General features: G+C 45.4%; 2 protein-coding genes across 5 annotated transcripts in view; both read left to right on the top strand.

Annotated features, from left to right (window-relative positions):
- Window positions 1-7,990, top strand: part of AS3MT (arsenite methyltransferase) — a 28,673-nt gene extending 20,683 nt beyond the window's left edge. Inside the window, exon 11 of the mRNA XM_082722502.1 lies at window positions 6,572-7,990. Coding sequence (XP_082578628.1) covers window positions 6,572-6,577 — 6 coding nt within the window. The 3' untranslated portion in view covers window positions 6,578-7,990. The remainder of the gene's footprint in view (window positions 1-6,571) is intronic.
- A 1,614-nt stretch (window positions 7,991-9,604) lies between these two features.
- Window positions 9,605-17,725, top strand: part of CNNM2 (cyclin and CBS domain divalent metal cation transport mediator 2) — a 148,296-nt gene continuing 140,175 nt past the window's right edge. For 2 of the 4 annotated variants that reach the window (XR_014309330.1, XM_082722459.1), the window contains exon 1: window positions 9,622-13,858. Coding sequence is in view for 2 of the 4 variants with exons in the window: in XM_082722459.1 (XP_082578585.1) it covers window positions 12,238-13,858 (1,621 nt within the window). In the remaining 2 variants the exon portion in view is untranslated. Of the gene's footprint in view, window positions 13,859-17,725 lie in introns of all 4 variants that reach the window. The other 2 variants (XR_014309329.1, XM_082722460.1) reach the window with 2 other exon arrangements.

The raw sequence follows: 17,725 nt of genomic DNA on the forward strand, positions 1-17,725 counted from the left end.
CTTCTGGATTCTTTCTCTCCCTCTGCGCACCACCCCCCACCCTTGCTTATGCTTTCTTTCTCTCTCTAAAACAAACAGATATTTTTTAAAAATCAGGTAAGCCTGCAGAAGTTTTGCAGCTTACCTACTAGACAGAGCCCAGCAGTAGCTTAAAAAGAATCCCACCCGCCCCCCACCTCCAGCCACACACGGCTGAAAAGGGCATGGCTCTACGCCAAGAGTGCAGCAGAGCCTGCTTCTCGTATTGATTCTTGGCCTTTCCTTGGATGGCTCCTAGGAAGCAGCAAAGGAGTGACTAATTCTGCCTTATTAGATTGGGAGGTTTGCTCAATGAGCCTGGCAAGGAATGTGAAGCTATCCATTCAGTCTTTCATTTATTCACTAACTATTATTAAGTACCTATTCTGTACCAGGCACTGTCCTAGGCCCAAATCACTAACAATCAAAGATGATGAACCCCGTGGGCCAGCAGGACCAAAACAGCTAAGCCTATTTTCTAAATGCTGGCACCTCTCCTGACTTCTGCGATTTGCCAAGTTTCTTTAACTGCACAGACAGCACAGATGAGGTCTACACAGAGTTTTTTTTTTTTCCCGAAGACCCTGCTGGAAGAGTCAGTAGAGGGAGAGCTCACTACATAATAAAAATGAACTCTTTTGCAAATATGGGCCTGGAGTTACACAGTCCTAATAATAACCTATGACTTGAGCCTTAGTGCCTCATTCCTGTCTCCGTTCGACTGCTGACCCCGCAGTTTCTGCAAGCACAGCTCCCACTGAGGTTAATGGGAGTGTTATGTGAATGTAAGTTTTGTACTTAATCTTCTCCTGCTGCGTGAGCCTTGCTTGTCTTGGACTGACGACTGTACCAATCCCCTTCCCCAATGGGAACATGCCAGCCCCTCCTTTCATGGAGCAGAGCCATGTAGCCTGGTATGCTGCAGGTGAGGGAAAATCAATTTGGGACAAAAATGTTCTGCTCGAATGCTACTCTCTGCTTCATAATAATAGCCCCCCACGTCCTATATTTCTCTGCTTCATAATAATAGCCCCCCATGTCCTCTATGTTGTCCAGAAGCCCAAGAGAGTAAAGGAGAACATGTATGGATACTGTTCCGGGGCCCTGTAAGCCAGACTTGGGTCTATTAACTTTTTAACTAGGCCTAAAGCCATTAACTCTCTTCTCATTTGTGGAATGAGAAGTGATGCAGGAGACCGAAAGCAGGTATTCTTTCCTCGATCTGGCTCTGCTGCCAAACTAGTTACTTGGCCGTAGGAAAACCTTGTGTCCACTTGGCAGTTCATTTTCCCTGCCTGTAAAAGAAGGGTGTTGAACTTGGTATATGCTTCGTTCCCAGCCGGGCCGGGAAACAGATTTACGGATCTAGATTCTGGGGAGGTCACGGTGCTTTTAAAATTGAATTCATTGCCTGCGTTTATAAATTAGAAGGTTTTACATAAAATATGAATTTTTGACTTCTCTTGGAAAAGTAGAAATGTTGGCCACGCGAGCCTTGTGTTTCTGCCCGGTTGCCATGACCGGAGAGGAAAGGGTTCCCCTTCCGCCAGAGTGTGCCCCTTTCGTCTGCTCGCCTCCATCCCTGTCCTGCCCGCTTTACTCACCCCTGTAGGATTTTGAGTTTGTGGCCTGCTCTTGGACTAGAATGAACGCATTTTCAGCAGAGTTACTAGTGAGGGCTTTTTCCCCGGGATTGTTCAAACGATGGCTGATCTGTGGCCTAATCTAGGAATCTGACTTATATATTTAATTCATTACAAGCAGAAGCCAAGAAGGACATGCGGAGCTTCTCAGGGATGCTCGCAGGAGGGAACTGGGGTTCTGGGGCTGCGTATGGTAATTTGACCTATAACTCAGAGCCTAATTGTGTCGGGTGAGGTGGTCTGGACAGTTTAGTCTCTGTTCCCAGAGTTAACAAGCCTCCATCACAGAACTTTCTTTGTGAATATTAAATGAACATCCCCTGGAAAGCAAAGCCTCCAAATGTCAAGTTGCTACGTCAAGGAAAGGTTTGCCCAGCAAGCACAGAAGGATCCGTGCCGCTTCCAGGCTTGGTAGTTCATCTTTTATTAACTGTCCTTATTTCTTTTTCTTATTAACCTTATTATTTCTTTCATTTGGCTCTAACTAGGGAAATGTTGCGAGGGAGGTATTTTTAGTTTTGCTTCTAAATAATGGAAGAGGAGCCCATAAAGCTGATACAGCCCTTTAAAAACAGTGATTTCTCGAGATAATGAGGAAGATTCACTGTGGGTATAAACTATGCCACATGCTCCAAGTTGTGTCTTTACTGAAAATGACTCCCTTTTGCCTCCTTGACGATGCTGATTTTTCTACTTTAACGCAAGGGAAAACCAAGGCTGAGGATATTTAAATGACTTGTACAATGCAGGTAGAGCCTACAAAGTGTTGGAACTGACACTAGTCAAGGGTCTAGTACAATCCTGTTGTGTTCTAGGGTCTGTCCTTGCTCTCCTTTTGGGAATTCCCCAATTAAAAAAATACAGCAATGAAAAAGGAACAGTGATTATTACAAAAGTAAGGATAGTGGTTACATCTAGGCTGGAGAAGACGAGTGATCTAGAAGGGATCTAGAGGGTCTTTCTCAACTAGGGGGCGGTTCCCTTTATCACAAGGTGAACATAATCTTTGCCTGGGACTGTCCCAGTTTAAGTCTCAAACTAGGTTAATTATTAATAGCACTCTTTTTTCACTCTCAAACGGGGTCTGTTTTGGATGATAAATTCTATGGTCATCTACTTTACATTTATGTTTTATGCACTTCTATGTAGATTTGTTTTATGTTAACATTTTTTTTTTTTAGAAGTTTGAAAAATGTATCAGGAAGTCTCACCTATGATCAAGAATCTAGGCCAGCCTGGGAAAACTCATGTTGGCTCTAAGATTCGTAATTACTGTGCGAACACCAGTGATAGTAGCTATGGTTCAGGTGTGGACTCACAGAGCAGAGACTGTGGGGTCCCATTTTCTAGGGATTCCTGTGGCACAAGCTAGTTATATCTGTTTTTTTGTTTGTTTGTTTGTTTGTTTGTTTTTAGTTTTTGTTTGTTTTGTTTTGTTTGTTTGTTTGTTTGTTTGTTTTTTGGTCCTAAATGTGGCTGGAGAAATGGTGTATCCTTTAGTTCTAATTGTGAAGGTCAGTCAAGACAGCAGATGGGAAAGTGCTTTGTAAACCGTGAAGGTTTTTTTTCTGCCTCGGAGTGGCGGGAGTTTCCCAGATTCCTACACTGGCAGAACCCCAGCTTCAGGACGCTGGTGCTGTCAGTTAATCTTCCTGTAACATAGCTCTTCTACTTACGACTTTTTATAGCTCCGAGTGCCTACAGAATTAAATCTAAATCTCTAAACTTGGCATTCAATTCACCACCAACTGGCCAGATCAACTTTCCAGCATTATTCTTTTTTTTTTTTTTTTTAGATTTTTGTTTATTTACTTGATAGACAGAGAGAGATCACAAGTAGGCAGAGAGGCAGGCAGAGAGAGAGGGGGAAGCAGGCTCCCTGCTGAGCAGAGAGCCTAATGTGGGGCTCGATCCCAGGACCCTGAGATCATGACCTGAGCTGAAGGCAGAGGCTTAAACCACTGAGCCACCCAGGCGCCCCTCCAACATTATTCTTGATATTCCTCTTTATGGGCTTCAGAACCAAATTTGACTACATAGTGTCCCCCAAATGCTGCACCCTTTGCCATCTCACTTCATAGTTTTCTCCCCATTAAGATGCCTCTCCCCTCTTTCTTCTCTCTCAGTTCCTTGGTCATGGACTGAATAGTTGTTTCTCTCCCCTTGCTCTACCTTCCAATTCCTGTATTGACACCCTAACCCTCAAATGTGGTTATGTTTGGAGGTGGGGCTTCCAAAGAAGTAACTGGGGTTAAATGAGGTCATAAAGATGGGGCCCTGATCTAATAGGATTAGTGCCCTTACAAGAGATACCAGGGAGCTCATTCTCTCTCTCCACATTCAAACTTCGAGGAAAAGCCATGTGAGGACAAAGAGGCCATCTGGAAGCCAAGAAGAGAGCTCTCACCAGAAACCAACCCTACATGACCTTGATCTGGGGCTTCTGACTTCCAGAACTGTGAGAAGATACATTTCTCTGTTTAAGCTACCCAGTCTATGATATTTTGTTATGGTAGTCCAAGCACACAAAGACATCTTTCTTGGACTAGCTCTTAACACCGGCATATTTCTAAAAACCTGTGTTTTTCAAGGACCAACTCAAAGCCCGTGAGGTGTCAATTCTCCCACTTTATGTGTACTTCTTCTTAAGACTTTTGATGTTCTATCCTGCATATGTCATTAGGTAGCATATGTTTCCCAACCTCTTTACTGGTAGGATTTTGGGGTAACTGCTGATTCAGTAATATAGCTCCACAGTGCCTAGTACAATGTCTGGAACTTATTAGTTATACAATATATATCGAATGAATGAATGGTAAAGGAGAAACAAAGAGATGGGGAAATAAGTAAGATATAAAACTTTAGTTAAAATTTAAAGAGGAAACAGAGAATTGAGATGTATTAATAAATGAGGAGAAATAAGTCTTTAGTGATGTTTAAAATAAAACAAATGGGTATCCCAGAGGAACTAAAAATAAGAGGGCGCCTGGGTGGCTCAGTGGTTTAAAGCCTCTGCCTTCGGCTCAGGTCATGATCTCAGGGTCCTGGGATCGAGGCCCGCATCGGGCTTTCTGCTCAGTAGGGAGCCTGCTTCCCCCCCCCCCTCTATCTGCCTCTCTGCCTACTTGTGATTTCTGTCTGTCAAATAAATAAATAAAATCTTAAAAAAAAAAAAGAATCTCATATGGTTTGTCTCCCTCTTTGATTTCATCTAAAAAAAATAAAATAAGAGATCCCCCCGCCCCATTGAGATCTGGCATATTATTTGTCTATACATGGGGAGGGGTCCTGACTTAATGGAGTAGATTTCTTGCTCCAGCTTCAGAGAATATGGAAAAAAGACCAAGGGAATGAGCTCAGCTGGTATGGGAAAATTGGCATTTTATGACTGGAGTCATAATAATAAATTCCAGCTCTAGTATGAGACCGCTGCTGGTCTCAATCTCACAGAAGGGCTCAGAATTGGGCATTCAGGATCGTTCTTCTCCCTGGTTTCCCATTCCTACTTACCAGCCTCCTATCAGTCTTTCTTATCAACTACCTGTTCCTCACTCCCCAAATGTGGTTTTTAAATTTAGATCTTTAAATAGATGATATTCACATGGGTCAACATTTTAAAATTATGGAAGTGAAGAGTTTCCCCCAAATCATGACCTCGGTTGAGTGTTTTAGTCACAGTGATAAGGATATGAAGCTCAGAATCTTTCTTACACGTTTGTCCAAGACAGAGCTGGAAGCTGGAGCTGAGATGGAACAGCACTGAGAAAGAACATCCTAAGAGATTTTAGAAAATCCTATAGTTGCAGGCCTGGCAGTCAGGAGGACAGGGGTCCTGGAGCAGAGCTGACAGTGGACTTTTAGCCCAGAAACACCTTTCTCTGAGTAGTCCAGGTCAAGGGGCTGAGAAGGAAGGAAGCAGGTGACTGTGCAGAGCCCAGGAGACCGCTTGAGTTTGCCCCACAGAAGGGTCGGGAGGGGCAGGTTCCCTGGGACAAGGGCAGTGGCCACGTAGGGTGCTGCCCAGCTCCCAAGGCTCCATTGTGGAGGGGCCTAGAGTCTTTGGTGGGGGTGGGAGGGGCAGTCGGAGTCTCCCTTGAACCCCTCTGAGTGCCTGACAGGAGACTCAGGATTCCCAGGGAGGCTGCACCCAAGGAGCTTGGGTTCATATCAAGGGAGGAAGGTTTCTCCCAACTCCATCAAAAAGCTGCTTTTTTCTTTCTCTTCCTACTCCACTGACTACATCCAGAAAATATCTAGAAAAGGTGGGAAGTAAAGCCTGAAGAAAGCTTTTCCTCTAGAGCAGGTAAATGGCATTGCTGACTTGATGCGATTCTTGATTCTGGCTTCTTCTGTTTGTTTTTGGCCCACTGTTATGACGAGTTCTCATCTGAACTAAAAGATCTCTTGTCTTTTTATTTAAACAAGTGAATGATGTTGCTTCAGGGGAAACAGATTTCATTCTAGGGAAAGTCTGGGTAACTCCAGTATTTCCCCAGTTCCTGGAGGGCTCGATCCCAGAACCCCTGGATCATGACCTGAGCTCAAGGCAGATACTTAGTGGCCGAGCCACCCAGGCCCCCCTCAAAATGACTTTAGCTCTGGATGGAGTGATTTCCCAAATCCTGGAATCCACACACATGGTAGCTTTTCTTTTGCAGCTGAGGGAATGGAATATTCATTCTTCCCCTTTAGTGGCCAGTGAAGCACTCTGGCAAGAGAGGGTTAGGTAGGAAAAGGTGTTTACTAGAAAGTTCTGGCTTTTCCTGAATGAATTGCTTAAGGTCAAAGTCAGAACCACCCAGGATTCGACACCTGTGGCACCCACTTGGCCATCTCGGGCCTTTTGTAGCCTATTTCAGAGGTGAGATATGATGAGAATTCAAAGTTTCATTGTATTTGCTTTCTTCCAGATTTAAAATGACATCCCTAAAAGCAAGTGTTGCCTTTGTCCTCCATTCATACAGATGGGCAGACTGGAAAGCCCCTGGAAGTCACGAGAAGCCTGCACCAGAAGCCCCTCTCTAAGGAGAGGGTCATTCTTGGAGCTGACAAGCCTCCAAACTGGAAGGAAGATCCTTCTTTCTGAGGAAAATGTGCCTGGCTTAGGTGTCTAGATTGCTCTGTGTCTTGGATCTACATGAAATATATGAACCCCCCTGCCCCCGGCACCACTCAGGATAAAAATCACTTAGTGATCCCTGTGTGAATTTGAGCTTGGTTTGTTTTTTATTTTTATGGTGGAGGGCTGCAAGAGAGAGCAGGAAAGAGGGAATCCCAAGCAGGCTGCACGCCCAACGTGTGAGCCCGGCTCAAGGCTTGATCTCCCTGAGATCATGACCTGAGCTGAAATCAAGAGTCAGATACTTAACTGACTGAGCCACCCAGGCGCCCCTGAGCTTGGTTACTTTTATATTATAAGTTGTTCCAGTGGGTCCGTCCTTATATTCTTTGCTTTGAAGTCCTGAATTTGTAACTTGTTTCTAAACTGCTGAATGCCATGTTTTCCTGACTGTTCTAGCTTTCTCTGCAATGCACAGGAAATATCTGTACGTTTGGCCAGCTCTCCCCTGCCCCCCTTCTCCACACTTATTTTTAAAGTGTATATTCAGCATTTGTGAGCCTTTAATGGTCTTCCCTCTTAGCTCCCTTAAACACACTTGAATTCACACTTTTTTGAGAAGTTAAAACAGTTTCATTTTCAATCAGCTGACTTCGAAAGACCATATCTATATTTAACTTTGTCATATATCCCTAAAAATCTCAACTTTTTTTGCTTCTACACTTTGATAGTGTTATTTTTATAAATGCATGCCAAGTTTGTGAATTGGGTTTTTTCCATCTGAACTTATTTTTCAGATATAGCAGTCAGTGAATTGGTGGTGGGGGAAGGATTGCCAGAACCTGAAGGGCTAGAAAGTAGAGTCAGGGACATTAGTTGAAAACAATCAGAATAAAGATTCTTTCATTTCTATAACATTCTATGGATTCTCTTTTCAACATCTACTGTTGTTCTAGGCCCTGGTGATATAGCCGTGAACAAAAGAGACAAAATCTTTATCCTCACGAAGTTCAAGCCCTAGTGGAAGGGGACAGATAATAAACAAAATTAAGGACAATAAAGCAGAGACGGAGTGAATGGAGTGTTCGTGAGTTTAGAAAAAGGTGGCCTTTAGGGCGCCTGGGTGGCACAGTCGGTTGAGAGTCCGACTCTTGGTTTCGGCTTAGGAGGTGATCTCATGATGATGAGCCCCATGTCCAGCTGGGTGCTCAGTGCGGAGTCGTCTTCGGAGTCTCTCTCCCTCTCTCTCTGTCCCTCCCACTCATGTGCTCTCTCTCTCAAATAAGTAAATAAATCTTAAAAAAGAAAAAAAAAGGTGGCCTTTGGGCAGTCTTGAGGGGGGGATGTTGGGCTATGCTGACATCGGGGACAAGAGAGTCCCAGGAACAGGAAACATGGCAGGTACACAGGCTCCTCAGAGAGCATCCCTGAAATGAATGAGAGAGGGCTAGGAGAAACTGGCTGGAGCAGCAGGTGATGGGGTCGGAAAAATCAGGGGAGGCGGCAGCACACCCTTCTGAGCCTTGTGGGATATTGTAGGGACTATGGCTTTTATGTGATGAAATGGGAAGTCAGATGAGGACTTCAAACAAAGGAACAACAGGATTTGACTTAACAAGACCACTCTGGCTGCTGGGCTGAGAAGGGAAACACGCAGATGTGGAAGAGGAAGGAACCATTAGGAGGACATTGCTGTCACCCCTACCAGAAATTAATCAGAAAAATCTGACCTGTTTACGAAAAGGGAAGAAAATGTGCTTGCAGAATTAAAAAAAAGAAAAGGAAAATAGCAATTGTATTTTGGATGTTTAAGTTGCAACAAAAAGACCAATTTGGCAGTTACTTTGCTACAGTGACTCCTCCTGTACACAGTGGTTTGGGCATCCTGGGGAGTTGGGTTTTCAGGGCTTTTTTCTCCTGGATTTTAAGTTTTCTTTTTCTTTTCTTTTCTTTTTTTTTTTTTAAAGATTTTATTTATTTATTTGACAGAGAGAGATCACAAGCAGGTGGAGAGGCAGGCAGAGAGGGAGATAGAGGGAAGCAGGCTCCCTGCTGAGCAGAGAGCCTGATGTGGGACTCGATCCCAGGACCCCGAGATCATGACCTGAGCCGAAGGCAGCGTCTTAACCCACTGAGCCACCCAGGCGCCCTCTTTTTCTTTTTTAATTAGGTAATCTCTATGCCCAACATGGGGCTTGAACTCAAAACCCCAAGGTCAAGAATCCCATGCTCTATCAACGGAGCCAGCCAGGCACCCTCAGGATCTTTTTCTCCTGAGCAACCCATGGACCTAGCAGGGTTTGCTCAGTATGATTAGGAAACTTAGGGTGGGCCAGTTAGTTGAGTGTTGGAAGCCTGATATTGGCTCAGGTCCTGATCTCAGAGCCTTGAGATCAAGCCCAGTGTGGGGCTCTGCTCAGCGCAGAGTCTCCTTGTTCCTCTCTCTCTGCTCTTCCTCCTACTCTCTCTCTCATGAGTGAATGAATGAATGAATGAATATTTAAAAAGAGAAGAACCCTTTATGGTTCTCTTAGGATGTCTGCCCCCTGCCATTTCCCAAACTTGCCTGGCTGCCTGTTAGAGATACAGATTCCTGAGTCATGCCCCTTCAGTAAACATGGAATGGGGCCCAGGGATATATACTTTCAGCAAGAATATGCGAGTTATCTTCTTCTTTTTTTTTTTTTTTAAAGATTTTATTTATTCATTTGACAGACAGAGATCAAAAGTATGCAGAGAGGCAGGCAGAGAGAGAGGAGGAAGCAGGCTCCCTGCTGAGCAGAAAGCCTGATGCAGGGCTCGATCCCCGGACCCTGGGATCATGACCTGAGCCGAAAGCAGAGGTTTTAACCCACTGAGCCACCCAGGTGCCCCGCGAGTTATCTTCTTTTAAAATTATTTTGTTTACTTTTTTTTTAGAGAGAGTAAGAGTGTGAATGAGGGCAGAGTGGCAGAGGGAGAGGGAGAGAGAAAATCTCAAGCAGACTCCACACGTAGCACAGAGCCCAGATTAGGGCTCCATCTCATGACCCTGAGATTATGACCTGAGCCAAAATCAAGAGTTGGATGCTTAGCCAACTGAGCCACTCAAGTGCTCCTTCTTTTTAAATTATTGGGATAAAATTGGTATATAACATTATATAAGTTTCAGGTGTACAGTGTTAAATTTGGTATTTGTAGAGTCTATAAAGTGACCACACCATAAATGTAGTTACCATCAGCACCATTCAGGTGAGCACTTTCTCCCATTTTGCCTAACTCTAACCCCTCCTGCCTCTGGTAACCATCAGTCTGTTCTCTGTATGAGTTTGTTTTTGGTTTTCTTTTGTTCATTTTTTTTGTTCATTTTGTTGTTTGGATTCCACATATAAGTGAAATTGTACTGTGTCATTCTTTGTCCTGTGACTTATTTCACTTAGTCTAATGCCCTCAACATCTATCTACGTTACCGCAAATGGCAAGATTTCCTTCTTCATTTTTTTTTTTTTTAATGACCGAGTACTATAATCCATTGTATTTCCATATCTTGGCTATTGTAAATAACACTTTTATGAATATAGGGGTGCATATATCTTTTCAAATTAGTGTTTTTGTATTCTTTGGCTGAATAACCAGAGGAGGGATAGTTGGGTCATATGGTAATTTTATTTTTTATTTTTTTGAGGAATCTTCATACTGTTTTCCATGGTGTCTGCACCAAGTTGATTCCCATTAACAGTATAGGAGGGTTCTTGCCTCCACATCCTGTCTAACACTGGTTATTTCTTGTCTTTTTGGTAATAGTCATTGTAACAGGTGTGAAGTGATATTTCATTGTGGTTTTGATTTGCACTTCTCTGATGATTAGTGATGTCGAACATCTTTTCATGTGTCTGTTGACCATGTGCATGTCTTCTTCAGGAAAAAAAAATGTCTATTCAGATCATTTGCCCATTTTTTAAATTGGGTTGTTTGCTTTTTGGTTGTTGCTGAGTTATGTGAGTTCTTTATATGTTTTGGATACTAAAGCCTTATCAGATATGTGATTTGCAAATATCTTCTTTCATTGAGTAGGTTGCCTTTTTGTTCTGTTGGTTTCCTTCACGGTACCAAAGCTTTTTAGTTTGTTATAGTCCCATGTGTTTATTTTTGCTTTTGTTTACTTTGCCTTTGGAGTCAGATCCAGAATTTTTTAAAAAATCAGTACAACCAATGTCAAAGAGCTTGCCACCTTTTCTTCTCAGAGTTCCATGGTTTCAGAGCTTACATTTGTCTTTAACCCATTTTGAATTAATTTTTATGTATTGTGAGATAGAGGCTTAGTTTCATTCATTCATATGGAGCCGTCCCGTTTTCCCAACACCACCCATTGAAGAGACTGTCCTTTCCCCATTGTATACTCCTGACTCCTTTGTCCTAAATTCAATTAACCATGTATGCGTGGGATTATTTCTGGGCTCGCTATTCCCTCCCATTGACCTATGTGCCTTCTTCATGTCAACACCATATTGTTTTGATTACGATAGCTTTGTGGTATAATAAGGGTATTCTTGACTTGTAAGGTGGGGAAACTGCTTCAGGGTAACCTCTTCACCTCTGGCATAGCTTTGGGGGTTTGCAGACCTGAAAAGCATTGCAGGGTGTCCAAGTGGCCGGAAGGTGGCGCCAGGTGACCACAAGCTGCAGAGTGAGCGCATCCCATGGGGAGAACTGAGTTGCTCCAGAAGAAGCCGGTCGATAGGTGCTGGGGCCCCCGAGCCGCCACTTATCCCGGGCAGAGCGGCGCGGACAAGTAGAGGTGGGAGGCGCAGCCGGTATACCGGCTTTTCAGGCAAATGTGCATCTTAGGACCTCCCTGGTCGGCTTTTCGGATTCCTGGGGCAGCTCCTCTCCGCACGAACATTGAGCACTGCGGGAGACGGCAATGCGGTGCAGGGAAAACCGACCGCCTAGCTCCCCAGGACATTAGCCCCACACTGTCTAGCCAGGTGCGGGAATCTACTACCGAGGCCCCTCAGGGAGAGCCAGACCCACAGACGGCCCCTTTTCATTGGTAGCTGGACTCGAGTCCCCGCCCCTTTTCGTACAGCTCTCATCTATGACTGGCTCTCGGGCCCCCGCTGGCCACACCTCCTCCCCTCGCACATACACAAGAGTCACGCGCCTTTCACTTGGAAACTTGGCGTGCTGAGGGGCACGGTGGCCTTCATCGCCCCACCCACCTATCTTGTTATTGGTCTGCGGCTCCACTCATGACCACGCCCCCATTCCAGCCCCCTGGCTGGGAGGGCGGGCACCCGCGCGTGATTGGCTGGTCCGCCTGCCTCTCGCTGGAGCGGCTGGCTCTTCCCCCTCCCTTTGCCCCCTCCCGCGAGTCTCCTGGTTCCTCAGCTAGCAGAGGCCGAGTCAGTGTCAGTCAGGGAGCCAGACTGCTGAACAGTGGGTGCGGACGCTCCGCTGCAATCTCGCCCAGGGGCCGGTGCCTGCGCTCGCGCCGCCGGGTGGGAAGGATGAAGCCGCAGCTGGAGCAGCCACCCTATGATTGGCTGTGGCGCTTGTGAACCCGAAGTAAAGATGGCGGGCGGGCAGGCAGCCGCCGCACTGCCCACTTGGAAGATGGCGGCGCGCCGCAGCCTCAGCGCCCGCGGCCGGGGGGTCCTGCAGGCAGCGGCGGGGCGGCTGCTGCCGCTGCTATTGCTGAGCTGCTGCTGCGGCGCGGGCGGCTGCGCAGCAGCGGGCGAGAACGAGGAGACGGTGATCATCGGGTTGCGGCTGGAGGACACGAACGACGTGTCGTTCATGGAAGGGGGGGCGCTGCGGGTGAGCGAGCGGACCCGGGTCAAGCTGCGGGTGTACGGGCAGAACATCAACAACGAGACGTGGTCCCGCATCGCCTTCACGGAGCATGAGCGGCGGCGCCACAGCCCGGGCGAGCGCGGGCTCGGGGGCCCCGCGCCGCCAGAGCCGGACAGCGGCCCCCAGCGCTGCGGCATCCGCACCTCCGATATCATCATCTTGCCCCACATCATTCTCAACCGCCGTACATCGGGCATCATTGAGATCGAGATCAAACCGCTGCGCAAGATGGAGAAGAGCAAGTCCTATTACCTGTGCACATCGCTCTCCACGCCAGCCCTGGGCGCCGGCGGCCCGGGGTCCGCGGGGGGCGCCGTCGGGGGCAAGGGCGGCTCCGGGGTGGCCGGGCTCCCGCCGCCCCCGTGGGCCGAGACCACCTGGATTTATCACGACGGCGAGGACACCAAGATGATTGTGGGCGAGGAGAAGAAGTTCCTGCTGCCCTTCTGGCTGCAGGTGATCTTCATTTCGCTGCTCCTGTGCCTGTCGGGCATGTTCAGCGGCCTCAACCTGGGGCTGATGGCCCTGGACCCGATGGAGCTGCGCATCGTGCAGAACTGCGGCACGGAGAAGGAGAAGAATTACGCCAAGCGCATCGAGCCTGTGCGCAGGCAGGGCAACTACCTGCTGTGCTCGCTGCTGCTGGGCAACGTGCTGGTCAACACCACGCTCACCATCCTGCTCGACGACATCGCCGGCTCAGGCCTCGTGGCGGTGGTGGTCTCCACCATCGGCATCGTCATCTTCGGGGAAATCGTGCCCCAGGCCATCTGCTCCCGGCACGGCCTGGCTGTAGGGGCCAACACCATCTTCCTCACCAAGTTTTTCATGATGATGACCTTCCCCGCTTCTTACCCGGTTAGCAAGCTGCTGGACTGCGTCCTGGGCCAGGAGATAGGCACTGTCTATAACCGGGAAAAACTGCTGGAGATGCTCCGGGTCACCGACCCCTACAACGACCTCGTTAAGGAGGAGCTGAACATCATCCAAGGGGCGCTGGAGCTCCGCACCAAGACAGTGGAGGACGTGATGACTCCGCTCCGGGACTGCTTCATGATCACCGGCGAAGCCATTCTGGACTTCAACACCATGTCGGAGATCATGGAGAGCGGCTACACCCGTATTCCAGTATTTGAGGGGGAGCGCTCCAACATCGTGGACCTCCTCTTCGTCAAAGACTTGGCCTTCGTGGATCCAGATGACTGTACTCCCTTGAAAACCATCACTAAATTTTATAACCACCCCTTGCACTTTGTTTTCAATGACACCAAGTTGGACGCTATGCTGGAAGAATTTAAGAAAGGTGGGAAATTTTCGTATCTTTCATTGGCTTGCTCTTTCTCTCTCCGTCCTCCTCCCTCTTTGAGCCCTCTACCCTCAGACCAACCCCCCAAGGCGAGTTGACCGGAATTTCTCCTCTGTCTTAATTGCGAAGTTCAAAGGGTGGCATGGATTTGGGGATGGATTGAACTAGTAAGCGCTTCTAGGTTTTTTAAAAGCATAAGGCTAACGCCACTGGCATTTTCGCATTTCAGAAAGCAGGCGTTCTATTTTCTGTGCATGATAACTGCCGGCACTCTCGTGTTGAGGGGTCTGCCGCAGTTCATTGCCCCACTCAGTGGGTGGGTGCAAATAGGAGCGAATGCCAGGCTCTGACATCTGACTGAGAAATACTCAACTCAGGCGTTTGGAAAACATTTAAATCGTTTTTCTAAACCCAATGCGATCCTTTCCCTCCTCCTTTAACATTCACTGACATTTCAGAGATTGGAAGTGCATTTTCAGTAGCTCTGTTGCTGGTTGTCAGGCCACCTGTGGGGCAGATTGAGGTCTGCCTTTGAGGAGAGCGGATGGGTTAAGACAAATACCACCAAAAAGAGTCACTCATTAGGGTGTGACTTGCCTTAGCTAGAAAAGAGGTGTTTTGTGTGTGTGTGTGTTTTTTAAAGTAAAGTTAATTATTAATGTATGACTTGGAAAGCCTAGAGGTGAGTTAACCTTTTGTGAGGCTATCTTGTCTAGCTTTCTTCACCATTTGCTTATATTTACTTGACAGAATTTACCAAGCCAAGTGTGGTTTTGGCAGAAATCTTGCACATTTAACAGTGGGATGACGCCCTCTATTGTGGTTTATTTCTTTCTTGAGTTTTTTTCTGGTAAATAAGTGTTCTTTTTGACCTTGATCACTTGATATATTAAGTTGAAGCCTCTCTTCAAGTCAGTGCTCACTGTTCTGGGGAATTTTAACAGGGGAGAGTCCTGCAGAGTCTGATTTGCTCACCTGTCTTGCACGGTGGTATTTTTTGTTTGTTTCACTATGTAATGAATAGGCAAATAACAACTCAGGCTATTATTACTGAAATTCTGTCTTTAAAAAAAGTTTCTAGTAAACAATGTTGCCATTTGAAAGCCAGGGGCCTCTGAGCTGTTTAATTGCTGTGGTGTCAGTGCAGGTATTAAAATGTGTGTGTAAGCTTTAATGACTTGATAGTCCTCAAAACAAAGTTTTCCTTCTTCAGATCGAATTTTGAGCACTCAGAGCGGTCTCTCCACCGAAAAAGGCTGTGTGTAAGCAGTGACAGCTCATGGACGTGGTGAGCTGAACATCCCCATAGAGCGTGTGGTTGCCCTAATTCCATTCTCCTGGCTGAATGGTGTCCGCTCTGGAACAGGATCCCATTGCAGTAATTTTCAGATAAAGGAATAGAGCAGAATGTGCTTCAGTGATTGGCAATTTGCATTTAAAAGCAGAAGGAGATTCTTCTGGATTCTTAAACAGTAAAAAGAAACTGTCCATTATCTAGGTGAGAGAGCTTCATCTGGGGTGTCATTATCCTTTCACCGCTAAGCTGTTAATTAGACCATCTGACCCATCTCTTCTTTCATTTTGCAATAATATCTCTAGTACAGAAAGATACCTTGCAGTGCTTGAAAAATGCCTCTGAAATACTTTCTGTTGCTAGGTTTTGCAACACTGAGACAGATAATGTATCCCATGATTTTTTTAAATCAGAAGGCTTGCCTATCTCCTGGTGGATTGAAACACTAGTGTGCCCTCCCTGCTGAATGAAGCCTTTTCTTCACTTCCATATCTTTTGTTCTCCGTGAATTTAGCTCTTCACCTGACAGCTTAAGACTCTTGCCCCTACCTCAGAATTTCAAAATCTGCATAATTTTGAAACTTGTTTTTGGTTGTCCTTGAACAATATTCCTCTGTATTTTCTGTGGTTTATTTTCAGGAGCAACTTTTTCTCCCCAATGTTACCTCTCATAGTAGATAACTAAGTTACTAATATTTTCCCATGAATTTTTGAAAAATAATAATACACAGGACTTTATTTTTTCCTTAACCAAAGTGATATGTTTGGTTAAGGAGGTAGTACAAGTTAAAGATACACTCAAGTTAGTGGCATGTTTTGGAAGAGCAGGTAAGGACAGCTGGTTACAAGTGAGAAATGTCAGCCATGATCTTAAAAGGATAGAGTGGGTGTTTGTTTCTTACACTTTAAGAACCATTGATTTTTCACCTTCCCTTTCTTGATCTTTTTTTGATGAGTTTGGCCACTTTAACCTTATGAACAGCTGTGTTAGTTCTTTCTTCCCTGTGAGTTATAATATTTCACCAGATATTGTTTTCTTTATTTTCTAATTCAATTTGGAATACTGTGAACAGTCAACCTTTATTGTTTTTTCTCTATTGAATAATGGTGTGTGGGATGGTGTGAAGGCTTTTTCTTCCTCTGTTTCCTTCCTTCTCCTAATAATACCACCTGTAACTCCCTTAAACTGTTAGATCATTAATCCATATCTCATTGAAAATTGCCCTTCCCAACTAAGAATGCCTGCCTTGAAGTCCTCTGTATAGAGCTGTACATCATTGGCATGAGTTTTGCTTTACCACCGAGGGGAATGGTTCGCGATGTGGAAAGATATGAAAAGCTACCTTTCTATAAGCATATGTGAACGTCTTCTTTCTACTGATTAGAACTTTTAGCCTGGCTACTTGGAAACTCAGCTTGCCTTGAGGTTGGAAGAAGTCATCATACTCATTTTACAGTTAGCTTATTGCTTATTGACTGTGTCAGGCCCAGAGCTGAATGCTTTACACGAATTACTTTGTTTCAGTCTCCTAGTGGCCAACCGAAGCCTTTTCTCCATTTTACAAATGAGGAAATTGAGGCTCAGGTTACATGATTTGTTCAAGGTCACACAGTAATTTGTTGATTTGGGGTTTTAACTCAGGTCCCTGTGACAACCCAATTGGAGCTCTTTACCACTCTAGGCTTCACCATTGCACTGGTCCCCTGGATTATGATCTTATATTTCTGGTTTGAATGAGTGTGAAGTTTGGTCTTTTGTCAAAACACTGCTTCAGAGCTCGTTGGGCAACACTCACAGAAATGTGTTTAAACATATAGGTGGCTTTCAACCCAGTGCTTCTGTGATACTGTACGTAACAGTTGGTTTCCCCACTTTTGCCATTGAGACAAATCAGTTTTTTGGCCTGGGTGATCCTGAATCTAAAGAATTCTGTTTCCATGCCAAGCATCAAGTTTCATTTTGAAAATGTTTTATACTAACATTATAATGTACTAGTATGCTGCTTTACTGATATACTCTACAGCTCTTTTTCTAATAGCTGAAGCATGCAGTAATGTTTCACTCTTGTTTTTTATGTGCCCTGTTGCAAGGAGAACTCAAATTCAGTTTTGCGCTTTAATCTTGATTTTATTTGCATTTTTGTTGTCACCTATATAGTAATTGATTGCTAATGAGTATCCTTGACAGCTCTGCTGCTCTGTGTTCCATGCAGTTTTTCTCTTTTTCTTTTGTTACTTTTGCAGTTGCTAATAAATCTAAATAAGAGAATAAAAGTAAACCCCAGTAGAAGACTATGAGACTTCTAGAAAAATCGCCCTGAAGCGAAATTGTGGAGAGGAGGGGAAACAACATGGAAGGTTGCTGCCTTTGTATGCAGAAAGGAAACCAGAGGTTCTCCATTGACCTGACAAACCCTTCTTTGTAAAACATTGTGGACTCTTGGCCACTAGGGTTGAATTTGAAGAATTAGTAACCAGTTATCGTTGTTTTGTTTTGCTTTTTTTTTCTTTTCACTTTGTAACAGTTGCCTTCCAGTACTGCAGAACATGTGGTTTTATAGCTCCTAGGG

Source organism: Mustela nivalis, assembly GCF_964662115.1.
Source record: "Mustela nivalis genome assembly, chromosome: 2".
NCBI classification, from domain to species: domain Eukaryota; kingdom Metazoa; phylum Chordata; class Mammalia; order Carnivora; family Mustelidae; genus Mustela; species Mustela nivalis.